Source organism: Rhodamnia argentea, chromosome 1, assembly GCF_020921035.1.
Source record: "Rhodamnia argentea isolate NSW1041297 chromosome 1, ASM2092103v1, whole genome shotgun sequence".
Lineage (NCBI taxonomy): Eukaryota > Viridiplantae > Streptophyta > Magnoliopsida > Myrtales > Myrtaceae > Rhodamnia > Rhodamnia argentea.
The window spans coordinates 24818069-24844601 of record NC_063150.1 but is presented as its reverse complement, the minus strand read 5'-3'; the positions used below and the strand labels follow the sequence as shown (position 1 = coordinate 24844601).

General features: G+C 39.4%; 4 protein-coding genes across 4 annotated transcripts in view; all 4 read left to right on the top strand.

Moving 5' to 3' along the window:
* Positions 1-4658, top strand: part of LOC115728660 (disease resistance protein L6-like) — a 344958-nt gene extending 340300 nt beyond the window's left edge. Inside the window, exons 8-11 of the mRNA XM_048273365.1 lie at positions 1639-1646; positions 3285-3439; positions 3808-4087; positions 4423-4658. Coding sequence (XP_048129322.1) covers positions 1639-1646; positions 3285-3379 — 103 coding nt within the window. The 3' untranslated portion in view covers positions 3380-3439; positions 3808-4087; positions 4423-4658. The remainder of the gene's footprint in view (positions 1-1638; positions 1647-3284; positions 3440-3807; positions 4088-4422) is intronic.
* A 1633-nt stretch (positions 4659-6291) lies between these two features.
* Positions 6292-26056, top strand: LOC125313762. The gene is made up of 2 exons (XM_048273844.1): positions 6292-6326; positions 25335-26056. The coding sequence occupies exon 2, from the start codon at positions 25348-25350 to the stop codon at positions 25819-25821; it is 474 nt and encodes a 157-aa protein (XP_048129801.1). The 5' UTR covers positions 6292-6326; positions 25335-25347; the 3' UTR covers positions 25822-26056.
* On the top strand, positions 9224-12488 carry LOC115753612 (O-fucosyltransferase 23). The gene is made up of 2 exons (XM_048273528.1): positions 9224-9340; positions 10553-12488. The coding sequence occupies exon 2, from the start codon at positions 10803-10805 to the stop codon at positions 12135-12137; it is 1335 nt and encodes a 444-aa protein (XP_048129485.1). The 5' UTR covers positions 9224-9340; positions 10553-10802; the 3' UTR covers positions 12138-12488.
* On the top strand, positions 13399-19609 carry LOC115753613 (TVP38/TMEM64 family membrane protein slr0305). Its single transcript, XM_030692299.2, has 9 exons — positions 13399-13964; positions 14693-14754; positions 15693-15747; positions 15976-16074; positions 16291-16377; positions 16486-16602; positions 17667-17759; positions 18567-18597; positions 19185-19609. The coding sequence occupies exons 1-9, from the start codon at positions 13869-13871 to the stop codon at positions 19367-19369; spliced, it is 825 nt and encodes a 274-aa protein (XP_030548159.1). The 5' UTR covers positions 13399-13868; the 3' UTR covers positions 19370-19609.
* Positions 26057-26533: the final 477 nt, after the last annotated feature.

Genomic DNA, 26533 nt, shown 5'->3' with positions numbered 1-26533 from the left:
TGCAATCGGGGCAATAAACGGATGGGACCTGCAAAGCATGTCCAACAGGTGACTACTTCTAGCATTCCATCTCATGCGCCTTGTATCGTTAAAAAAAAAAAAACTCGATGCATTTCAATTGGTTTCTTTCTGAATTTGTGTTAGTCTGGTTGAAATTGAATTTTATGCTATTGAAGCTATGCCGTAGAAATCATGCTAAACCATGGTCAATCCAAAATGTGTCCTCCTTAATTTCAAGCAGACATATTTTTCAGTTTAGGTCATTAGTTTTCAATTTGGTCTTGTCAGAACACGTCAGATAGGTCTATAGTTTTCAATTTGGTCTTGTCAGAACATTGTATGGGTCAACACAATTTTCTAACTCATTTCCTTTTGACCTCCAACAAACACTAGGCGAGAAGGTGAGTTTGCCAAAAAACTCACTGAGGAGGTTTTCAGAGAATTGAAAAAGGCTTATTTGGTATTATCGCCTTGCTTGGTCAGTGTCGACAACCATGTGGATGCAATCATGGAAATGATAGGTGATCAAACAAGTGAAACACGGATAATAGGAATCCATGGGATGGGTGGCGTTGGAAAGACGACTACTGCCAAAATCATCTACAATCAGCTTTCAGAGAATTTTGAGGACTGTTGCTTCCTGTCCAACATCCGTGAAATGTCAGAACACAAGGGCATTGAATGGTTGCAGAATCAGCTCATCTCCGACGTCCTCAAAAACAAATGCACAGATGTAAGAAACGTTGATGATGGGATTAAGATCATCGGAGATAGGTTATCTAATAAAAGAGTCCTCCTGCTTCTCGATGATTTGTATGAAAAGAATCATATGGATGCACTTGTAGGTGAGCGTGATTGGTTTGGTAAAGGGAGCAAGCTTATTATTACTACTAGAAACAAAGAAGCTCTTGATGTTCTCGGAGTGGACGCCCATTATGAGCTTATGGGCATGGATTGCAATCAATCTCTTCAACTTTTTAGCAAACATGCTTTTAGAAGAGATTTTCCTTTAGATGAGTATATCGACCAATCCAATCGGGCGATAGACATTGCTGGAGGTCTTCCGCTAGCTCTTGAGGTCATTGGTTCACTTTTATCTCGCACCGAAAAGAAAAAGTGGGATCTCACATTGAAGAAGTTGGAAAATGTTCCTCATGCGGAAGTTCGGAGTAAGCTAAGAATAAGTTATGATGCATTAGATTTTCGGCAAAAGCACATATTCCTCGATATAGCTTGTCTTTTCATTGGATATGACAAAGACATTCCGGTTCGTTTTTGGGATGAATCTATTTTCTTTCCAAAAGACGCAATGGAGGTTTTGCGTAACATGTCTTTGATTAAGATTACACAGGATAATGAAGTGTGGATGCATGGCCAACTCGGAGATCTCGGAAGAGAAATAGTTCGTAAAGAAAGTAACACGAAAATAGAGAAGCAAAGTAGGGTGTGGGATCCTAAAGAAGGGTTGAGTTTGTTGAGAAGACCTAAGGTAAAATCTCCCCCCCAAATATCTATATATATTTTCCAGTATTCGTGGATTTTGTTTTAAAAGCCAGTTTCCTTTTGTATTGTCTAGCACCATTACGACTTAACCTATATTTTTACTCTTTTAAGATTAGAGGAATGATAGTACTGAACTCAACCACTTAATTAGTGGACTTAAATAAATGCATGTCCCTTCAATTTCTTTGTTCTTAAAATATCTTTGGGCAGGTAAATAAAGAAGTTGAAGCTCTTCGTCTCAAGTTGGACCATCAGCGGCAGTATTCTTTTACATATGAGGGCCTTGAGAGCCTATCGGATCTAAGGTTCCTTGACGTGAAAGGTTCGATGGAAAATTTTCATGCAGAAGAGAGGCTTCTTTGGCACGAATCACCTTCAAATGTTCTTTCAGCGAATGAGAAGTCAGATCTCCTTCCACAATTAAGATGGCTTTCATGGCTCGATATTCCCCCAACATTTAACATCACATATTTCTCCATGGAAGAGGTGGTTATTCTCGATCTATCTCGGAGTAAAATTACACATGATTGGAAGGGCTGGAGCCACATGAAGGTATGCTAAACAACACATACTATTCAGACTTATTAGATTCAAAGTAATCTTGTCATGATTTCTCTCTTACAGGTGATGAAGAATTTGAAAGTACTGAATCTGTCCAGTTGTGAAAATCTTCAGAGGCTGCCAGATGAGCTGGGTAGAGAACTTGCAAGCCTTGAATGCCTATCTCTAGAAGATTGCGGATCATTGGAGATGCTTCCGGATTCAATTGGAAATTTGGAATCGTTGATTGAGTTGGATATATCGGGGACAAGAATCAAAGGACTACCTAATTCCATTGGAAAGTTGGAAAATTTGAAAAAATTGAAGATGCAGAGAAGTGACATAAGCAAAATACCCGATGCCCTTTGGACGATTGAAAAGCTCGAAGAAATAGAAGCCTCCAAGAAAAATGGTTCCGACCATTTCCATGTGAACGTTGGCGATTGCATCCACAAGAATCAATCCCTGAGGATCTTGAGATTGGATGGTGCAAATATACACCCACTACCGAGGCTTCCTGAAAGCATTGTCAATTTAAAACTGTCTAGATTGTGCATGGACACATTTCCCGATCTCTCAAATCTCACTGATTTAAAGGAATTGAATCTGTGGTTTGGCTCACATGATTCTGATGGGAAATCTTATGGGCCTGTGGAATATTCGATTCCACAGTGGATTGGGAACTTAACCAAACTGGAGTCTCTGACCCTAGGCTCTCGTCATGTGACCACCTCACCAACAGACCTTGCCCTCCCTCCTCGACTCAAGTCCCTTTACCTCCGTTGCCCTAATCTGCGTCACCTCCCGAGGCTTCCCTCAAGTTTATCCTCCTTGAATTTGTACGAGTGCTACTCACTTTGCTCGATGGATGATCTATCGAAGTTGAAGAAACTATCATCTCTCCTGATTTGGCGCTCTGCGTTTGCAGAGATTCAAGGCCTTGGTTGTTTGGAGAACCTACGAGCTTTGACACTTTGGAGCCTTATAAAGGTGGAGAAACTACCTGATCTAAGCAATTTGAACAAACTAAGGCGTCTTATGGTAGGATTTTGTGTTAATCTGGTTGAGATTCAAGGCGAACTACCAGAGTCTTTGGAAGGGTTGGAGATTTCTTCATGCATGAATATACAAAAGTTGCCTGATCTGTCAAGCTTGAACAGACTGCGGATGGTCATAATAAAGCGTTGCGTGAAATTAAATGTGGAGGCAATTTCTTCGCTTTGCTCGGAGAAGTCAGTCGTATTTGTGGGAGAAGACGGATGAGTGGGACAGAGAAGATGCCGAATCTGAATCTGAATATGATGGAGGAGGAGGAATAAGTGCACGTCGCTCTTGAAAGCTTCTTGATCCACGACCACAGATTGTTCCCTTGTGTTCAAACTTTAAACAAATCGAGGTAACTTATTTCCATCTGATAACCAATGTCTTCCCTTTTCTGCAATCAATTTCTTTCACGGATATGAACAGAGAAGTTTCACATGCACCCTTTTATCACCTTTTCACGAGTTGATGACTAAAAATCTGATGAAGGTATTGAAATTATGATACCTCTGTACAACCAGAGGGTTCTTAATTATGTACAAATATTCCTTCTCTTTTCCTAGTTTGGTTTGGCCTTTTTAGCTATATTCTCTTTGGATGGTTTCTCCTTGCTTTTATGTTTCGCAGCTGGAGTTATGCATGTTGATTTGCTGCTTCACATATTTCGAAGTTGATAACCTCACTTCGCACTGGAGATAACTTTGTTATGCTGCAAACAATTGGATGGAATGTGTGCTGGAAGGTCATATAACTATGGTTCTCATCCTGGAACTTTACAGCATAATCAACTCGTCGTTGCAATGGTGAAGAAGACAGACACTCTGTATTGACCTGATTATGTTCAGTTGATTTTCCAGGAAAGGTGTACTTCTTACTGGGATTTGCAAATGTTAGGGAGAAGTTATAAAATGAAGAAAGAGGAATTTCACTTGGGTAGCGGCATCAATAGTTTGCACAGCAAAAACTCCATCGACTGGAGAGGGAGCTACCTAGCTTATCTGAGGTATCATAAATCATGTTATAGTCAAAGACTAATATTTCAGTATTACTGGTGCGTAGGACATATGATTAGTCTTACTGGGGTCAGAAATCATGTAAACGGACTCTAGTGTGATCTCCATTATCGCCTACATCTTCTAGAGATCGTTGTGCCTCGGTGATTATATGTAATAGAAGCCCTTCCATTGACCTCAAGCTATATTAGAGGACTCTTTTAGGTTTTAAGATTGACAACAAGTGCTAAGGGAGACATCTCAAACGACGAGCTCCTTGTCGGTTTCTAATGTCGCTGAGAGGAATTAGAGTTTTTGAGAAACTTACAGAAATCTTTCTGTGCAGGGAGCTGTGGCTAATTGGGCAGCTGTACAAATGAAGACCGAATAAGGGAAAATGAAGATACATTTCGTATCAACTAAGTTCCCTTTCACAATTGTGGGTCGGTGAGCTGTGCATTCATCTGTTGAGAGACAGAAACTTGAAGATTAGTGAGGGGAATCGTTGCCTATTGATGAAAGATTGTAATCTGTTGAACTCAATGTGAAGTTTCAGTTGAGTGTTTGGCCCTCCTTTCCAGAGGAACCCTTAGAGCAAGGCAGAAGGATTCGTTGTGCAATTTGGGGCATCATACGTGGTGTTTTGGGGGGGTAAAAGAGCTATTTAAGCAAACCTGATTGTTTGTTTCTCTTTTTTGTTGGGCCATAAGAATGAATATTGCCACTTCATCTGCATGTGTGTTCTCTTCATTGCATAACTAAGCCAATGTCTTTCATGTTGTCAATGGGCGGTGTCGTAAAGTCAGACTCTGGCCAAAATTATCTACAATCAGTTTTCACATGATTTTGAGCTCAGGGGCATTCAGCACTTGTAGAATCAACTCATCTCCTATGTCCATAAAAGGAATCTTGAAGCTCAAGCCGAGTCCCCCAATTTTCACCCTAACCACAGATAGTGCTCGAGCAGAGGGAGAGATCGGCTGGAAGCGACGAAATTGGAATTCGAAACCCTAGCGGAATAGATACATGAAAAGGAAGAGAAATCCAAATCCACCGCGAGCAGGAAGTATCTTATCCGGTGAGGTGATTCTCTAGTAGCAAGGGCAACCATTCCACGGAACGATTTGCATGAGCCGTTTTAGGGCGATCGAAAACAGAGGAAGCAATCAGTTTATGCGAAAACAGAGGGAGCTATTCGGAAAAAAAAAAAATTGACCAATTTTTTTTTTAATTAAAGCGACACGGTTGTGGGTTGTTTTTCCCTCTAGCGTCGATGTCAATGTCAGCACTGTCCGCCGGCACTGACTTGGAATCCACATAAAAAATTTTCAATCAAAATTGGTCGAATAAACCGAATTGGTACCAACACATTGAAAGGCTTATGACTAAATTGATACCAATATAAAAACTTTATGACTTTTTCTATACTTTTTTCCAAAATCATCAAACGGAACATTGGCGGAGAGTAAATGCGTCACATGCATACAAGTTTGGAGTTTTTCATGTTAGAAAAATTTTAAGGCATTTGCGTAACACTGAATATAATTTGGAATTGTTGATATCATAATTTTTTTAAAAAATAAATGTGTCAGAGCAAGTATAATTTGAAGTTTTTTGTACCTTTACTTTTACAATTAGTAGGATTATCATGAAATTTACTGGCAAAAGTCTGAACTTAAATTATTCATTTTTTAAATATTATATTGATATATCATCATCATCGTATATTTTAGTACAACGCTATTTTTTCGCCCATTTTAGCTAGGATTGCGCTTTTTCCATTCCCTTTTTACTACCACACTTCTTGAATTAACGTTTTCATAATAATATCCCTTGTGGATCCCACATTTTAGCATATCATACTCATTGACAGATTATCAAATTCAAACATGAGCCCCATTTTGTATTTACTTCTTTGTTTTTTTCTTTTTCTTCCCTATCTCTTTCTTCGCGTGTTCCTTGTTTTCTACCTCCCTACCTCGTTCATGTACGTCCTCCACCGTGCCTCCGACCCCAAAGGCTCCATGGGCTGCGCCGTTTGCTCGCTTCTCCATCTCGCCACTCTTCACGGCCTCAACCCGCCATCATCAAGACCTTCTCAACCATCATCTACTCTGTCTCAAAGGGGCACAAGATCGGCGAGGCGTAGCTCGATCCCATCGTGTGCCCAAATGATTTTGAAGACATAGATCCCACTTTTGAGAGAGAGAGAGAGAGAGAGAGAGAGAGAGAGAGAGAGAGAGAGAGAGAGTTGGCCAACCTAACGATGCTCTCAAGGTGAAAATGCCGTCCTTCACGATGGAGAAGACAATACTCAAGAAGGTCTTGATGATGGCAGGTCGAGGGGGTGAGGTGGAGAAGCGAGAGAATGATGTAGCCAATAAAGCCTTTGGGGTTGGAGGTGTGGTGGAGGAAGTACGTGAAGAAGGCAGCAAGGAAGAAGACAACGAACGAGCAAAGAGAGAGAAGAGAGAGATAGGGAAAAAGAAAAAGGATTATAAAAGAAAAAAAAGTAAACATAAAATGGGGCCCACATTTGAATTTAATAATCCGTAAATAAGTATGATATACTAAAAGATGAGACCCAGAAGGGATATTGTGGTGAAAACACTGATTTAGAGAGTGTGGTCGCCAAAAAGGGAGTGAAAAAACAAAGGCCATTCTTTTGGCTAAGAGGCTCCATTTTTGAGTTAAACAACCAAAATACCTTCATCTCTCTCTTCAGTTGATTGTTTCTTTTTGTGTTAAACTAACCGACAAAATTATCTTTGTTTTATTTATTTCTCTTGTTTCACGATACAAATACTTCATTATAATAGAGGGTTTTTTTCCAAAATAATTTTTTTAAAATAAATATTTACAAAATTATTTTTTAAAAATAAATATTTATCGATTTGGGCCTCGCTCGGCAATTCAACAGCCGAGCGAGGCCGCTTCAGCGACCCAAATGCCGAGCAAGAAAGCTGGGTGGGCCCAAGCCGCCCAACCCCTTGCTCGCGGGCCCACTACCGAGCAAGCCCCGACCTACATTCTTTTTTTTTTTTTGTAATTTTTTTAATTATTGATACTTAGAATATTTATTTTATTTATAATTTTTTTTATTGTGAAGCTTATGTTTATAACATTATTAGCAATAATTAATATAAATATTTATTAAGATATATAATTAATAAATAATGTTGTGATATAATGTAATATAGCCGCAGGAATATATTGGAAACCACAATAATAGATAGATGGGAAACCGCAGCAAAAGAGTTAAAAACCGCATGAAAAGATTAAAAACCACAAGAAAAGAGTGGAAACGAGTAAATAAATGGCAAAACTTTGGAAGAGCATAGCTCGTCGCTCGGGCGTCCGTTTGAGACGAATTTTTTTTTGATTTCACGTAATTTTTCGAGACGAATCCATTGGCAAACCGCCGAAGGTGGTTTGGCCCGCCTTTTTCCCAAAAAAACGCCGTTTTCCTTGTCAATTTTGCATTTTCTCCATTCGGTGCTATTTTTCGATATCGAACGAACCCTTGATACATCACCATTTCGCCTTCCGATTGGATTTCTGTCAGTCCAATAGATGAATATATCATAAAAATCTCATTTTTTTCATTTATCTTACTAATTTTATTTTATGAATATTTTAATTGATTACATAATTACAACATTATTTATTAATTATAGATCTTAATAAATTTTTACATTAATTATTGCTAATTATGTTATAAAGAGAAGCTTTACAAGAAAAAAATTATAAATAAAATAAATATAAACATGTTAAAAAATACGAAATAAAATAAATATTATAAATATAAATAAATAAGAAATATAAATAAATATTATGAAATTAAAAAAAAAAAAAAAAAAAGGAAGCCCCCCGCTCGATGGGCGCCGAAAGCAAGTGGGTTGCTCTGCGATTGAGCTGGCCGAGCATATGGAACCGGGCCCGGTGGGGCCTGCTCAGCGACCCAATTGCCGAGAAAGCCTTGCTCGGTAGTTGGGCTGCCGAGCGGGCCTCACTCGGCAATTCAACCGCCGAGCGAGGCCCAAATCGAGAAATATTTATTTTTAAAAAATAATTTTGTAAATATTTATTTTTAAAAAATTATTTTGGAAAAAAACCCTATAATAGATACCATTTTTTTCTTTTTTCTTTTTTCTTTTTTTTTGGACTAGATACCATCTTATCTTGCATCCTATTATCACTTTGCCTAAAGAAGGTTGTTAATTTTATTATGTGATCTCATATTTTCAATTAGAAAAGCTACATAAATTATTATAAATTTCTATTTATGATGGCTACAAGGTATAACGACACAATTAATTGCCTATTTTTATCAAATAATTTGACCGAAACTATATTCAAAGTTAAAAATTTAAATACAATCTATTTATCCAGCCAAACTTGACCTTGAGGTGTTTTTTCGGATTAAGTTTGTGGATTTTTAAAGTTAAACATTGTTTATTTTGTGCTTTCTTTTGGAAATTTTTCACATTTTAATTTGAATTACGAGATGTGGGTTGAGAATCTTCTTACACATTCCTCACTTTCAAGCTAGCATAAAATTATTTCGGATGAAAATTTTAAGCATATTTTAAAGTTTTGATCCACTTGTTATGAGGTTGTATCTACAATCAATATTAATTACTTTCTTCACGGTAAGACTAGAATAGCAAGAAGTTCCCTTTTTTCCCCCTTTTTTATGGTTATATTTTGCTAATATTTAGATAAGATCTAAACATAAATATATTTAACATTGATTATGTTCCTAACAAATTAACCTTTTGCATTATTTTTAGTCAAATTTTCTTTTTCATTTTTGATTAAGATCGGCTAGATAATTAAATTGGATTTTAGTCTTCAACTTTGAAATATATTCTCAAAGCAAATAATAGTGTGCATATAAGCCATCATGTACATAAAATTCTAATATTCTACGTTGCTTTTATGATAAAAAAAAATGTGAAGCCATGAATTAAATTTAACAACTTTCGTCGAGTGAAAATATGATGCCATGATAAGATGATATTTTATTGGGTATAATGGAGCATTTGTGTGATGCGATTAATGAGAAAGATAATAGAAATAAAAGTAACTTTTTGATTTAACGAGAAAAAGGATAGAAATAAAAATAATTTTTTTGATTTGGGTTGATAAAGAAAGAAACAATAATATTTGATGTCTGCCTAATCAATGCCTACGTCGATCCAGAGGCACATTCTCTCCCTCCATCTTCCTCCTCGTCACTCTCTCTGTCCCCTTTTGAAGAGGTTCCGTTCTCGATCTCTTCTTCTTTCTATTTTTGCGATGTTTCTGTGATTGTTTCCTTCTTGGTCGATCGGATTACGCCATCGTCGGTTTCCCGTTTTGGGTTGTGCGCTTGATTTGGGTTTGCCTTTGTATGGCATATGCACTGCATTTGTAATTAAGCTCGATTGGGTGGCGGATCCCAGGTTAATCTGTCGGAAGTCGCGTCTTGATCTTCTTCAGGCGAAACAAAGAATGGGGCTTTGCTTTGCTTAGTTTCTAATTGGAGCTCGTTTTAATCGGCTTTGAATTGTTTGTGCTTTCCCTTTTATATGGGCGTTCATTCGTAGCACTGGTCAAGGACTTGAGCTGATATGGTGTGGTTTTGGCTTTCATTGGATAAAATTGGAACTTTATCATAGGAACCGCTCGAAAATAGACATGATCTTGTTCTAGACAGTGTCATGGGCTCTCTATCCAAATGAATGGAAGGCTGAGCTCAACTTTTTGTGCTCTGAATGTTGTGGTGGATGTTTTTTTTTTTGTGGATTCGATAATGGGTTTGCGATCTTTGATCTTGCTTGTCCATCCAAGACAGATAGCACATGGTGGTAGTTTACATGTCCATAGTCCCTTATTTTTGTTGCGGTGCCACCACATGTTGCTGTGAAGAGCTGTCATTTTGTGCTATTGGAATAGGAATCGTCCCTCTGTGAGTCCATGAGACATTTCTGGAAGCCCCTAGATGGAGGAGAAAATTTTTTGTGGTTGTTGTATTTAGATGATGCAACAATTCTACACTATAGTGTATACTTCATCTTAAGACAGACATAACATTGGACATTTCATTTCTAATAGTTATCTGTTGCTAGGAAGCATTGCTGTTTCACACTTGATTACACTATGTGAAGAATAAAAGTATCTGTTTTGTACTCTATTGAAGAAACTTCTGACCTAACTTTGCGAGAGTAGGCTTAATAGTGGTTGCAAATAGTACGGTATATCCGTTGGAAGGGGATTTCCAAGAGCTCTATGAAGACCAGAGTGATTCGGGGGCAGTATGATTGCATTACATGGTCCTCTTTTAATTTTATGGGCCCTGTTTCTGACTATAGCATGTTTTTGTGCAGATTGGGCGAGGAACTCTCTTCATTAGTTGAGCGGAACCTTGGTCCTCGGGGTCTACTTATTTTATAAGTTGATGCTCACTGCATATAGGTGTGACATTGTTTCAGGGATTTTCTTGCTTGAGCTGAAAATGGGTTTTCAAACCTGTGTATCCTTCATCCAGACAAATCCTGAAATGGTTTCTAGATCCGATCAGAGTATATAAATAAAGGAAATGGATATACTTGATTACAAATTAGCCTCATATATAATCATCTAAGGATCAGGTGGGCTCTGTGCACCTTTTCTCTAGACATGGTGGTAGTAGAGCCGTAGTTTGCCTTGGTGGAACACAGTAGAACTGGCAGTGAATCTTAGATGGGCTTATTATCTAACTGTAAAAGTTCGAAAGTGCTTGTTCCTCCCTTGAGTTCCATTGCATGTAAATGTTTTGCTCTGGTCATCATTGTTTTGGTTCTTAGAGCAGCCTTCATTTCCACTGTCTATGGCGGGTTTCAGCCGAATCAGATTGCAATGAGCCCGAACTTTTCCTTGTCATATACATCTGAGTATGGCATCAGGAAGGACAAATTCGTGGAGGTTCCTCAAATTGTTTGGGGGTTAAACAATCAGAAAATTGCATTTGCTAGGGCTTGTCTTACTGCTAGAATGCTTAACCGGACTCTTCTGATGCCAAGGTTGAGCGCTTCTTTGTTTTACAAGGAAATTGATCTTTTGCAACCAATATCATTTGATAAGGTCTTCCAGTTTGAAAGGTTTAATTCACTTTGTGATGGGTTTGTCCGGTTGGGCTATTACTCTGATGTTTCCAACCAAACAGGAGCATTTGAGGTACAAAAGGGAAGTGGTAGGAGATGGACTATCCAGAGAGATATGGATCAGTTGAGGCAGTCTAGCCAGGACCCAATTGACAGATATGAGGTTATCCGTATTACCGGTAAGAATCCATTTTTGTGGCATGATCATTGGCCTGTTAAGGATTATGCGAGGATTTTTGAGTGCTTAGTTTTAGTCCATGAGATTGCTAGGCAGGCAGATAAAGTTATCAACAAGATTAGAGAAGCCGGCAGAGAGGTCAAAGGTAAAGCAGAAGCTTCGCGGCATGATTTAGAAGGGCATCAATTACAATCTGTTTCTTATGTTGCTGTGCACATGAGGATAGAGAAAGACTGGATGATTCATTGTAAGAAGTTAGAGCAACGGTTGAATGTTAATCAAATTTGTAGTAGCAAGGCTGAGATTACAGAGAGAGTGGGGAACATTTTAGGCCTCAAAACTCCAACTGTCGTTTATCTTGCCGTGGCCGACGTCCTTCTAGAAGATTCTTCTATCGTGAGTGGTTGGAAGGAGGGTTTGCTTCCATTTGAGAAGAAGAAATTGGGTGTGGATGGAATTTACAAAAAGTACCCTTATCTTATTAAGTCAGCGATCGATTATGAGGTTTGCTTAAGGGCCGATGTTTTCGTCGGGAATAGCTATTCTACATTTTCAAGCCTCATAGTTCTAGAGAGAACACAGAAGATGTTGAGGATGGGGGTGGGGAACTCATGCGGAAGTGGAACAGATGTGAGATGGCCTTCATATGCTTACAACATACCGGGGGAATCAAAGGGTCCTCAAAGATGGATGACAAACATGGATGATTCAAGCCTTCAAGCAATTAGCTTTGGTTCAAATCTCATTTCTTGTTGAAATGGATGGTACGCACTTTCTGTACATAGTGTTCTTTGATTGCTTACAGTTGCGGGCCAGTGTTATGTCGATGCACCGTCCACGCATCAGCCGCTGCTGTTTCTCCTTTCTTTCCCCCTTTTCATGTATCAAGAAATCTTTTACTTGTATGTTTCTCTGCATTAGATAGCTGCTTTAATTTCCCCATTAGAGAATGGCGTGCGGAATGAAACGCCACTTTGTCGCAAGCTTTAACTTGGTAGATGAAGCTTTTCCTTATATGGGACTTGATGTTAAGTTTGGAGCCTTGATAGATTTTTGAAACATCAGAGTTCTATATTATTGGTTATATCCATATGATGCAGATCTTTCAAGAGCATTGTTCGTGGTTCTCTAACAGCAATCATCCATCCACCTTCCAAGGAAAGGTCCTTAAGAAGAATTTTGTATGAAAATCTTCCCATGTTTCAGCTTTTCTGAATGAGCTGTTGTGCAGAATTTCATTGTTTTTTTATTTTTTTGGGTTCCTGAAAGTCACATCTAATTCATGTCCCTGGATTTGCGGAATTTAGTTGCATAATCATGGATAGCTAATTTGTTATTGATGCTTTTGTTGTTAGCGGAATGAACCAAGGAATTGGAAATGGTTTGCATCACTTGCCTCTAGACATTTCTAGCTTAGGATAAAGCCTAATCAATAGAATCGACCACTCTTTGTTTGCTTTTTGGGCCCAATCCTGAGATGGCTCTGCAATTTGTTTCTATCAACTTCTTAAATGCGGAGTATGGTGAATATTGTGAGATTTATGTAATGATAAAAACTTCCAAAACATGCCAATTGTTAAGGGGAAGAAAAAAAATTCAAGATGTGTTTCATCGATGGATCAAGTGTGCCCATGGAATTCCTTAAACCCCAAAGGGTACAAATGCGACCAAATTTGAAGACGGGACAAATGGCGCCGCGACACAAAGTGCACAAAAGGTCGGCGCCGGATGGCAAATCGAGGCAAAGGATGTGGCCGCTCCATGCCATCTCAAAGCAAAATTTCTGAGGGTAAATACGCCCGACGGAAGTCGATAATCTTCGTTTCTTAGGCTTCAACCGTAGTCACCGAGACATTAAATGTCAATTAGCAAAGCGAACCCATCTAGGAAAATTGTGAACTATGGAGCTTGGCTTAGAGAACGGTGGTTGTTCCACCAAGGAGTCAAAACAGTGAAAATGTGTGCATCCCCATTGCGCAAAAAGTTAAAAACTCGATCTTTGGTCTTTTTTCCACGTTATCCTCCAAGCGCAAAGCTTGAGAAAAGCCTTCGCTTCCGCATTTATAAGCTTCGCTCAGAAGCAAAGAGAGAATTAGAGAGAGAAAGAGCTCAGACGGTTCGGCAGTCTGCCCAAAAACTTGCAAAATTAGAGAGAGAAGAGAGAGAGGGTCGCATCGTATCTTTATCGAAAACCATCTCTTGCTTCGTGCTACGGGAACGATCTTTTCCCCGCAAGCATACACAGAGGGGGGTCGGTCACCTTCGCACTCAATTTCTGAGGGGGAGAAGAATCCAAGAACGCACGCGCCGGGACAAAAGAATCTGGGGTTTGAGCGTGAAGCCTCAATGTCGATGGAGTGGTAAGAGAGAGAAGCAAATCTGGCAAACATAGGGGGATTGAGGGCTCGCTTGTCGCTGAAGCAATCACCCTCCGGTTGCGCCGACGACGAGGAGGAGTGCAGGCCTTGGCGTCGCCGCTTCTCCTTCATGGCTCTCACCTGGGGCTCCGCCCTCCGCGTCGCCCTCCTCCTCTCGCTCCTCCTCGCCGCCGTCGTCGCCTGCTTCACCCTCCCCGTCGAAAAGGTGCTTTTTAGCGATCGGTTGTGTTGTCGCTGTTGGGTTCGGGTTTGATTTTGATTTGGGTTTTGCGTTCGCATGTCATTGAGCTTGATTCGGTGATGGATCCAGGGTTTAGTTTGCTGGAAGTTGCTGCATTATATGGTCCTGGTGGGAATAATGTGCTTCGCTTGTGTAGTTTCTGATTGGATCTCGTTTCCGTTTGGCTTTCCATTGTTTGTGTTGTCGTTGACTTGTGTTATCCGGGGTGTGTTAGAGGTGAATTTTGATGAGCATTGTTTTAGGATTCCATCCGATGATACGATACGAGTGTTGTTTTCAGTTACTGCTTTTTTCTTCTTCTTTTGGTGGAATCAATTGGAAATCCGAGGTGGATTCTGTCGTGCAAGTAGTCAGCAAATAAAACTGAATCTTGTTCTTGGGAGTCATGGTTTTTGTTCCAATTGAACGGAAGGTTGAGCTCAGTTCTTGCGTTCTGAAGTAATGAGTGGGAAGTTATTATGTGAATTTGGAAGTTGGTGCATGACCTGTGATCCTGCTAATCTATGCGAGACAAATATTTCGTGGTAGTTTCTACGTCCATAATCCCCTAATACTGCTAGACGCTCTTCAGAATAAGAATCTTTCATTGGTAGGTCCTCTTGATAGAGGCAACAGGCTTTTTTTATTATCCACCCCACCCCCACCTCTCTTTATGATATTGCTCCATCCTCATTACATTGCTCTTTGTGCAGATTCTAAAGGATTTCTTGTTATGGGTTGAACATGACCTTGGCCCTTGGGGTCCACTTGTTTTGTAAGTCAAATAATTTTGCTTTGTAGTTTTTATCACTCAGAACTCATCTGAAAGTTTTTATGAGTTTTCCTGTTGACTAGTCTATCTGGAACCAATTCTCTCTCTTCGTGATGACCTCAAAGGTTGCATGTGATATTTATGTTCAAGAATCTTGTGAAATTACAAAACAACACACTACTGATAGCCTCATGAAAGCATTCTGAAAAAAAAAAAAAAAAAATTTAATGCTGTAGATGCTAACTATTTGGTTGGTTAAGATAGGATGTCAAGAGAGGTGATGGTTAATATTGCAATGCAGTTGCATACATAAAAGTTTGGTGACTGAAACTAATTTTTCGAGAAACTAAAGATTGCTTGCCCAGAAATTTGGAGGGGATTAAGTGCATTTAGATGAATCTCATTTCGCCTGGAACAAATGAGTTTCCTTGACAGTAGCCTTATTATATGAATGAATTAGCCAATTGTTTATGTACTGCTTTGTTGGATAAGAAACTTAAGTTTTCCCTAACTAAGCAGGCTTAGATGAGAAAAGTTATAACAACTTTATGGCATGGAGTATCAATGATACAGGCTTCCAAAGATCTGGACTAGTGTAACTCTTTCTCATCTGGTGGACAACAATTTGATAAAAAAAACTTGGTCTTTCTTACATCTAGTAGCGCTATGGTGTCTTCTTAACCAAGTAGATTTCCTTTCTGCATCTGTTGTTTTCTTGCTGAGAGCAAACGAACTTGAAGTGAAGCTTTTACTCTGAAGCGTTGTAATATTTTAGTTGCTCAATCTTTTCATATTAGTTAGGTACCATACCAATCTTACATGTTAATAATTTGGTTGTGCTATAAAGCTTGCTTGAAATTTTATTAGTCATCTGAAACAGGTGGTGGTATTCGAAACATTGCTTTTATGTTTTTTCTGAAGTTTAAATTCTCACTTTGCAGAGCCGTTGCATATATTCCGCTGACAGTTTTGGCAGTTCCAGCTTCAGTACTCACCGTAAGCATTGAATCTCTCTTCTTCAAATTACTTTTCTGGCTTTATGGAAAGTGCTGTTCATTTTCTCAATTCGTAGTGTAAAATATAAGATAGGACCATGACTATCTGAGATGCCTTTGGTCTCCTATGTCCTTGAAACTTGCAAAAAGCAAATGCCATAGTGTGGCTCATGGTGTAAGTTTGAGTTAAGCCTGACCTTATGTTGCATTAATTTCTGACTGTTTTCAGCTTGGTGGCGGTTATTTATTCGGCTTACCTGTGGGATTTGTTGCTGACTCCATTGGTGCTACTATTGGAGCCGGCGCGGCATTTCTCCTGGGCAGAACTGTGAGTGTGTGCCTTCTTAACTTATCATTTCTTGCAGAATTTATCACTTGTGAATTTTTGGGTACTATGTAGTAACTTTTGTTGTCTTTTACATACCTGACTTAAAAGGGTGTTGTTTTCGCTCTCATTAGCAAAATCCATGCTCATATTACCTATTTGATTGACATCTATATTACTCTGTTGTTGATATGTATATACTGCATTTTCCTTGAACAGATTGCAAGATCATTCGTTATTTCTAAATTGAAGGATTATCCTCGGTTCCGCTCGGTTGCTCTTGCAATTCATAAATCTGGGTTCAAGGTCTGCTGAATTGATTGGCCATATCGGTTTGACTGTATTACTGCATTGATTAATTTGTCCCCATTCTCTATTCAAGATACATAACCTTGTTTCTTATTGTTAGTACAGATTGTCTTGCTGCTGCGGCTGGTTCCCTTGCTTCCGTTTAACATGTTGAATTACCTCCTTTCTGTGACTCCAGTGCCAATTGGGGAATACATGCTGGCATCTTGGATAGGCATGATGGTACTTCTATTCTTTCCTGAGCACTAATGCTGAGTTAGTTTTTCCATTTTAAGATGGCATTTCTAATTTTGGAACAGTAAAATCATGTTCAGTTGATGTGATCATAAATTCGAAGCATATTTCCCTTTATTTTGTTCTTCAAAATTGGGAGCTTAACAGCTCACTGTTGTCTTCCATGTCAACACCTGCAATGCCATACCGAATCTGAAGCAGCTAGAGTTATGGGTATGGATAAATGAGTGATTGAAGCACTAAATTGACTGCATGAACTGATATAGAAACGCTATATAGGACGTGGGTGTAGGACTGCAAAAGGCTTATGGAGCAATTAATTACTTGTTCTCTCAATACTTATGCAATGTTTCCACATATCCATTAACGGATTACTCTCCAAATTCTTCTAGGCTAGTTAATTGACTACAAAGAAAAAGTAGGCATTGATTGAGTTTCTCTAGGTTTAGTCCCTTTACCAGCCAGGCACATGTGAGGGTAAGAAGTACATCAGGAATGTATGTGAGGGTAGTGTGGCTTAAACTAAGATTGGCCTTCTTAGAACCGGGGTGTCCATCACCCAAAAACAAATGTTTTTTGAGTGGCTCTGCCAAGATTCGCATGTGTTTAGTTGGTTTTTCTGAGGGAGAAAGAAAACTAAGGTTATCAATCGCAACTGTGAAAACTACGAAAGAATTGGATTGAGTGGGCAGAATTACGGGGATACGTACTTTAGCTTTTCTCAATGCTTTCACGATGTCCTGACTCCTGACATGCATGCTCGAGAATTTTTGGTTCATTGGCCTAAAATCTTGTGTCGATGTTGGTAACTATTTGACAATAAATGCTTATTATCTCCAAGTTGCCATATTCATGTGGTTGTCCTTTATTGCACTTGTATAAATGTTGTGGTGGGGGTTCATGCTTGAGCTATTCGATTTCTGGTGAACTTTGGTTGGTTCCCCCAATTACCATTGAGTAGCATTTAGTATTTTACTGGCTCATTAGCATTATAATTTTACTTTGTAGACACTAAAGCTATAAAATTGTTATTTTTTTTTTTTTTTTTGCAGCCTATAACACTTGCACTGGTATATGTTGGGACAACTTTAAAGGATCTTTCTGATGTAACTCATGGATGGAGTGAATTTTCAACTACTCGTTGGGTAAATAACTAAGAACTATGTTCACTTTTAAGCTATCTATCTGAGATTCTAATCATGTTGATTGTCAGTCAAGATTCATTTGGGTGGTATATTGCCATCAATTTTTGTGAATGCTTGTGAGGTGGACCTGGTAGGGAATTCTTTTTTAATCACTAACCAATGTGAGTCACTTTCATGATTGAGTAATGATGGCTTCTTCACCTTTTAACCTGATGTCATTTGAACTTTTTAACCAAGCTTCTTGCTTCTCAAGGTGCTCTCCTTTTGGTGGTGTTCTACTCGGAACTCCTTTACACTTTCTTCAAAACAATGACTATGTTTTAAGGCTGTTGAGTTAGCTTATGTATTTTCTAGGCAAAGCCTTTTAAGGACATTATACTCAAAAAGGTACTGGAGAGGTAACAAGATGTTCTAAGCATTAATATAGTTTAGAGCACAGTCTCTCTAAGATGCATGGTGGCCCACTAAATAAATGCTGCCTGTATGGCACGTCGAAAAGTTGTTCGCGCGTTGCTGTCAGAAAAGCTCTGATCCTCTTCTTAAGCATTTTGCTTAGGTCAACAAAAGTAATCCTCCTTTGTTTTACAATTATTTTGTCATGTCACTTTCAGGGTTTTAATTCTTTGATTAGGGAATATAATCCGCCTTTGTTTGATATTATTTTGTCATTTACGTCATCTTAATTCTTTAATTAGTGGCTTTATTGTCTTACACAATTCATTGACGTGTGTGTCAGCATCTTAGAATGTGGTGCTCCTTATATCGTTTATGTTTTCCTGATCATTCTCCTTCACGTTTCATATGCAGGTATTAATCTTTCTGGGCCTTATGGTATCTGGTGAGTTGCAACTAGTGATGTTATAGACATCATCCTTATTTCCTCCTTTCTTGTTTTATAATCTGTTTAATTTTCATGTTGAGGTTCAGTTATGTGTACATAGAGTTTGTCACTGATGTCTGAGGTCTGACGTCCTAGAGGAATCCCTTGAAGATTGTCACGGAAAACAAGATACCTAAATTGTGTTATTCATCAAAAGAAAGGAGGGGATGGGGGGGTGGGGAGGGGAGGGGAGCCAGAATTTGTAGGATATTTCCTTTCGCCTTTGCACGGTTTAGGTCCACCGCTGCAATCTCCATACTTCTTGAATTGCTGAAAGATGGGTCATAATATCTTGGACAATTCTGATGCCATAGACACTGCAGAACAGAGATCACCACCTGCAACAGAACCTTAGTAAATGATTTTCTCTTGCACTCAGTTGTGGGCTCTAATGGGGGCAAACTTTTCTAGTTTTTTGTTTGTCATGGAAAATGAGGTGGAAATGGATGAGCAGAATTGTTTGGCTGTAACACTTATTGTTTAATCACCCAATTATGATGCTCGGTTTGAGATCTGAAACTATGATTTTCTTGCTGTTGGTGCAGTTGTTCTGATGTTCTGCGTTACTAGAGTCGCCAAGTCGGCTTTGGAAAAAGCTCTGGCTGAAAATGAAGATCTTGATGGGGTTTTGGCGACATCACAGTTGCCTATCGTGGCCGAACCGGCTGCCGACTTGAATCAGGCTCTTATCATAAAGATAGAACCTTCTGAAGAGAATCACGAAAAGTGAAAAAACAAAAAGGAAAAAGGAATCCATCTTTCTGTAAATTCGTCTCCTTTATCATTTTTGTAGGATGATGTACTACCCATTTGAACCTCCTCCGTGTCGTTCTCAGCATATGATGGTCTTGTGATGCATCTACTGTACAGTCCCAGTTTTCTGCTTTAGCATGATCAAGGAATTCTCTCATTTTTAAACCGATGAAATCATAAAAATTCTCAATGAAACATTCGTTTTTTAGGTAGTTCATTCTGTGGCATTGAGTACTATTTGATGCATCATTGCTGGCTTGCTGCTGATGCATCATTATGATTGGTTCATGTGAGCGTCTTTACGAAGAACATGGATGTTAGTGTTACCAGATAAGCCGTGTGATCAAACCAAGGATCCAAAGAGGAAGAAGACTGAAGAAAATCCAGCAGAAAAAGCCAAAGTTTCCTTGGAAAAGATACAAGCAGAGGGGAAAAAGGCTCCTTACTTGAGTAGAAAAAGATAGAATATCATCGTCAGCCACGATACTGTCCCCATAATCTGCCATTTGATCCCAATTTCAAATAGCTAGAGCTATGGATTCATCTGATACGACATCAGTCCTGAAAGTTGCTTTGTCCTCGGGAAGATTTACTGCTAAAGTCCCCATCTGGGCTATTGATGTGGACTGGTTTTACTATTATATTATCATTTGTTAGACAGCTTCTGGCCGATATTTCAGCCAATAACAAGGGCAGAACGTGTGGGACTGAAGCATGAACATGGTTGTCCTGAACGAAAGATTTGCAAGGTTGGCCGAAAGTTAGCCTGTAAAATCTGTTCTAACATTTAGTGCACGGTTCTGAGCATTACCCAGCAACATTATTGGACTAAATATCAGAGCTGGTGAACCCCATTGGCCACAGCAGAAGATGCGAGCATTATTTTGGATCTGGACATTACCATGAAACTGTTGTGTACATATTTCGAAATTTACTGATTTTTTTTATGCTTGAAGATTGGCATTTTCTTTTGCCATTGTCGGTCTGAGTTCAATCAAGAATGACGACCGATCCTGATGGTCATACGCCGTGATGGTCTGCAATGGTCTCCTGGCCCTGGCAATATCTTTCATCAAACCCTCATATAGCACCAAGAAATAGGAGAGGAATTGTCACTTGTTAGCAAGGAAAAGTAGCTACTCTGGCCTCTGAGGTGCTTCTAGGGTTTCGCGGAAAAGAAAAAACAGGATCGGCCGTAACTTTTCTCAAATTTATCATATTTTATCTAATGCAATCATCGTAAGGTCAGTCACACTAATGTTCAATAATTCAAGTTTACAGGTCATAATTTGTCGGGAAATTTTTAAAGAAGAACCTGAAGTTCCCTCAATTTTACAAAGAATGGCCTAACTGAAGGGTATTTTTGCCCTTTACTTTTTTTTCCCCTTTTTTTCCTTTCAATCATCACAACATAGGTCGAGCTCCCTCACGGGCACGGCTGCATTTTTTGGTGAGGTCACATCAGCGATATGGAATGGCGGGACTGACGATCGGAGAGCTAGAACCACCACATTCCGAGAGACGACATGCATAGATCCCGAGGCAAATTGCAATTTGGTGTAGGAAATTGGGGCTGAGCAGTGACAAGGAGGTCGCCGCCACTTCTTGGGCCCTATGCATGAGCAGGCCGAGGTCGACAGCTTTGCCCCCAAGAGTCACCAAGGCGGCATCATTCTAGGTGGCAATGAGTTTGTGCAAGGGCAGGGGGATCCCTCGCCAGCCTCGCCTCTCCCATCCTTCGCTGGTGGCTAGCCAATGCCTTAGATCGATCACCAACAAGAAGAAAGGGGAAAAAAAAAGAAGGAAAAAATGATTTAAAAAAAAAACGGTTCTTGGTCAGGCCCCTTTTTTGAAACAATTAAAACATTTCAAACCCTTATTTAAAATAAGTTCCATTTCAGGCTTTTATTTAAGAAAATGAAGGCATTTTAAGCCCTTATTTAGAAATTTCCCTAATTTACCAATAGTCGAAGTAATTTTATTTATAGAGTTTGTAATCTTATGTACAAATTTTGTACTAAGTCGAATTACATAGTAAAGTACCACATGTTATTGAAAATGATGGCACCAATACTTAGTAACTTTCTTCAACAATTGTAATTTTCAGGGAAAATTTCAAACAAGGATCGAAGTGTCCTTATTTTCTCAAATAAGGGCATGAAGTGGTCATTACTTCAAAAGTACCCTCATTGTCTCAAATAAGAGCCCGAAGTGGCCATAACTATTTCAAATAAGGGTCCGACCTAGTCGATTCCGACCGGTCAAGGGCATTTTCGTCAAAATACAATTTCGTTATAATTTTTAGCTAAATTAAATTACAAATTCAAGAACTAAAAATTAAAAAAAAAAATAAGGAAATACACCCGCCTGTGTTTCTTTTTTATCTTCTAGTTTTTTCTTTAATTTTTGAAAAATAGAAAAATGAAAAAATAAAGAAAAAAAATTAAAAAAATTAAAAAAGTAAACGTAAAAAATTTCCCTAACCAACCTGTGAGTTAGACTCTTTTTTGACACTGATATGGCTACTTCAACCCGTTATTTGAAACAATATTCACTTCGGTCTTTATTTGAAATAAGATCAACTTTATGCCCTTATTTGAGAAAATTAGGGCATTTCGGCCCCTTATTTGAAATTTTCCACAATTTTCTTTAGTGTTCGTAACTTTCATAAGATATCCTCCACAACCTGATTATGTTGTAATTTTTTTATACTTTTAGTAACTTACCCTCCACAAATGTAGCATTCTTGTACATGTTCATAAAATTTGGGCCCTATCCGTTATTCTCATTTGTCGCAACTCTCCTCAATCAATACTAAGATTGAAAATCTTATCACCAATAATTTTCCCAAGACATTCCTAGTTACTATCTTTCTGAAATTATTCGACGGTTGAAATTTATTCTCTCTTTATCTAACAACTCATATTTTAACCGGACCGATCTTGTATTTTTCAATACTTGACCATAGAATTTCCCCAAGCCTCTGTTAAATTGTTGGTGCCATCAAAATCCGGGGGTCTTTCTACAGTCCCATAAGAGAAAAAGGGGACTGGATCTCGCCTAATTGATCGTCGCTTTCATCGCATTCATAATTTCCCTCATTAATAGGAATTTACTCCGTTACATATCCTTTCATAACTTTCTTTATATGACATTTTGTTATGGTACGTTCCCTGAGTCCTATGGTCCGTAATAATCCATAAAAAAAAAAAATAACCGGTCTCTGTTAATAATAAATTTCTTTTCCTAGTATTAACGGATTACCAATAGACCGTAACTTCCCTTTCGCGTACGTAATTATCCTCATTAATATTATTTTTTCTATAGAATATCCTTTCGTAATTTTTATTCTAGGGGACGCAATTCCCCTTTGAATTGATGGTCATAAGTAGGGATAAGCAAATCGGACCACCCAAATCGGGACCGTCGGGATCGCCCGAACTAGTGGTCCGGTTCCCGGTTCTAGGGTCTACTAGGACCAGACCGCCAGGACCGAACTAATTTTTTTTTTTTTTTTATCAAGAAAACTCTATGCGCATGGAATTTTCTCGATATTGCCTTTTTAGTCCCCAAACGAAATCTTCATCCCCGATCTTGCCTCAGTTGGTTCCCGGGCCGTTTTTGACCCAAAGGGAGATCGTTTACGCTTGAATCCCATGTGCATTTTGAAAACAATCATGCAAAAAATTCTCAGCTTTGCCTTGAAAGACCCGTTTTAGGAAATGAACTCGAAATTTTTTTATGTCTGGCCTCTATATTTACTGGATCGGGACCATCCAGGAATAGTGTATTTTTTTTTTCTTTGCATGTGTCCAATCCAATGGAACCGCTTGGGAACCGGACCGGACCGGTGGTCCGGTTCTCGGTTCAGGAAAATTGAGAATCGGGACCACCGGTCCGGTTCTCGCTTCTTGAGGGGAATCGGACTCGACCGGATCGGGAACCGATCACCCCTAGTCATAAGTTCTCTAAGTCCTATGATTCAGTAATATTCCACATTAACAGTAATCTATCAAAGTTAATAGTGAAACCCTTGTGTCGTTGTTTGTATAACCTTCGATCCATCGTAATTTTCCTTTACACTGCATGCCGTTTTGCAAACCGTATGTTAGTGTTTTTCCGTACTCATCATTACCTTTCTTAATCAAACGTAAGTTCGATTCCCTATGCGTCCGCAGCTTTCATTTAACGTCAATAAGTAACACCATAGAATCGATTTTGCAAAGCAGATCTCATCGACCACATTTTCCCCTCCTTTTAATGCGACAAAACACATTGAAGCTATAGGGGACATACCAACAAAATTCTCCTCAAGCAATACTAAGATCCCGTGAAAGCACACGCGGGGTAACAGAAATTCTTCAAAAATTTAGGCGTCGACGATGGACGGGAATCGCGAGGGTAAAAAGGTCGAGCTGGTCCTTCTCAAGAGCCTTGAACAGTACTGCACTTGGAAAAGCACTTGGGAATGATGAAAGGGGGGGAAGCAACATCATATGAAGCCTCATCATGGCAAACCTTTGGATGCCCAACAGTGTCCATGTCCATTTCTCTCTTCCCCCAGCAAACAAAAGGTCAAAAAAGCTACTTTGCTACCTAATTATTCTATTCTCCCACCCCCTCTAAGGTTTTATCTTTTTCCACTGTCGTGTTGAAATTTGAAGCTTTTGGGTCCCCACCGCTTCCTTGATGGATGGAAAGGTTTGATTCAGCCCCACAGGCAAATGGCAAGAAATTCACAGACTAGTGCATCCCCATGTACCCCTTCCACTTTCATGTCATATCATCTTGAAAGACCGGAGAAGACATTGACCCTTTCCATTAAAGGCCACAAAATCTAAGGGTCTATTTGTTTGAGTCAAGAGCAAAGAGCAAAAAGCAAAAAGTATAGTTTTTTTTATTTCATACATTTTCATCGTAATGAGACATATTATTGGAATTTTCAGAAATTAATGAAATATAATTACGTGTGAATCTACGCACGATTGTTCGCATTTTAATGAAAATTTCTCGCGTTTCGCGGAAGAAGAACAAACTAAAGTGATTGCGTGTTGCAAATTTTAAAGCTGAGGGAAAGTTGAAATAATATTAAGTCCTGATGGGCCATAATTGAAGACATCCATGGAATAGCAAGATAGCAACCACATCAACCAATAGAGGGTACATATATAATGATACATTGTAAATGGGATAGGCATGCATGAGAATAAATTACACAACCACACTATATTTTGGTTAATTTGCTGATAGACCACTGAAGATATTGAATTTTGTGCAATTTCAGGAAATTGCAGCTCTTATTGTCGTTCTTGTTGGCCAACACATTTTTTTCCCCTTTTTCTTTCGTATTGCATGTCCCAATTAATCACTTGGAACATATGATATCAATATGAAATAAGTCAGCTGTGACAGAGCACCCCGATTTGTTACTTACTCACAAACTAAGAGCAATTTTCGAAATACTTCGCCTTCGGTTTGTTTTTTCCATCTTTCATTCAGCCACAACGATTCTTTTGAGATAGACGCCATACTCTCGCGATTTAACACCAGCATACTATCAAGAAAGTGTAAATCAAACACATCATAACTTAATCCAATGTCATAATCGAGAGTCCGAGACAACTGAAGGAGTCAACACTCCGCTACCAACTCAATGGGCCTCATCAACTTAATGAGTTTATATCAAACACTCAATTATGTCACCCCTTTCAAGAAAAGGGTTAAAGTACGCGTTACGGAATTTTCAGGGGCAATTATAATATAACATGAAGCTATAGGGGACATACCAACAAAATTTGATAAATGGAGGGTGGTCAATTGCAATATACACCAGTATATTCCACAAGGTCATGCCATTCCAAAATTTGAGGCCATCAAAGATCCACTGCCTTTCGCACGCACTTTTGGTTCCCACTTTCATCACCCCTCGCAAAAAGAGAGAGAGAAGACCGAGCCATGCGTGGACTCAATAAGCTCAAACTCAACATCTTCTCTCTAGGAGGCTGCTTTGATGGGTGCAGAGACCACACCCAGTCCTCCGGACTCGGGACTCGAGTATGGAACCTCAGCGACCGGCCCGTCGAGCTCCAGGTCCGGGTCGGCTCGATCCTCAAGAAGGTCCACACCCTCAAGCCCGGGTCGTCGAAGCGGCTCAAGTGCAAGAGCATCTACAAGGCCTACATGCCCGGGCGCCCCTGCGGGACGCCGGCGAGCGGCGGGGGAGGCATGAGGAGCCTGCTCTACTACTATGACGAGGCCTGCCACCCGTACATCTGGATCAACGACACGTGCGGCGACTTCACGCGGGTGGTGAAGCAGCAGTACCTGAGCCTGGAGGACCTGAGGGACTGCTCCGAGGTCAGGATCTACAGGGATCCCATCAGGGGTTGCATCTGTGTTAGGAAGAAGGCAAGGCCAGATTTTTGCTGAGGTGGTGTGATCGAGTCTGCTAGAAATTGACATAAGTCGTGCATTAAACTTACCCTAAACTTTGTTCTGCAAGCTTGTGCTCTTCTTCTCTTTTGGGTTTGACTGCAGATTCACTGCTGCTTTTAGTGGTGTGATTTGGAGATTGCAGCTAGACATTGGAATTCCTAGATGAAGCTTTTATGTTTCTTTAGCTTGTTGTTTTGGAATGCATAAGTGAAGCTCTATTTCCCTTGAACCTGTACCCACTTTCCTATATCAAGTTTCCAATATATACTGAATTCATCGTACCGATTTAGTCTCGTCGGCCGTGTAAATCTGTCGTAATCTTAAGGCTCCGCTCGCTTAATCTTTAAGCACCCGAAATGCGAAGGGAAAAATGTACGGAAAGCATGATGGTGTTAAAGTCAATTACAAGCAACAATCTTTTGACTAAGATTGTGATTAGAGATGTTAATTAATTCCTAAAGTCCCACTGAATGTCTGATGGAAGAGGAAAATAAAGGAAGTTGACCAACTGCTTCCCCTGGCAGTTGATGATTTCCGAGGAAATGTTGGGTGCACCTTACGTTAGGAATAATAAATCACTCCATTCAGTGATCAACACGTGTCCAACAAGCCAATTTTTAAGTTTTTTCAAAAGACAGTTTGATGCTAGTGGGAGTTTCGTCATTGCGTTCTGAAAGAGCCACTTAGAACAAAGAGACGAAAATAA

Excerpts from the sequence above, each read along its gene's own strand:
- LOC115753612 (XM_048273528.1), top strand. The coding sequence starts at position 10,803 with ATGGGCTTATTATCTAACTGTAAAAGTTCGAAAGTGCTTGTTCCTCCC.
- LOC115753613 (XM_030692299.2), top strand. The coding sequence starts at position 13,869 with ATGGCTCTCACCTGGGGCTCCGCCCTCCGCGTCGCCCTCCTCCTCTCG. Across the intron at positions 16,075-16,290 it reads CATTTCTCCTGGGCAGAACT|ATTGCAAGATCATTCGTTAT; the intron begins GTGAGTGTGTGC and ends TTCCTTGAACAG. Across the intron at positions 17,760-18,566 it reads AATTTTCAACTACTCGTTGG|GTATTAATCTTTCTGGGCCT; the intron begins GTAAATAACTAA and ends TTTCATATGCAG.
- LOC125313762 (XM_048273844.1), top strand. The coding sequence starts at position 25,348 with ATGCGTGGACTCAATAAGCTCAAACTCAACATCTTCTCTCTAGGAGGC.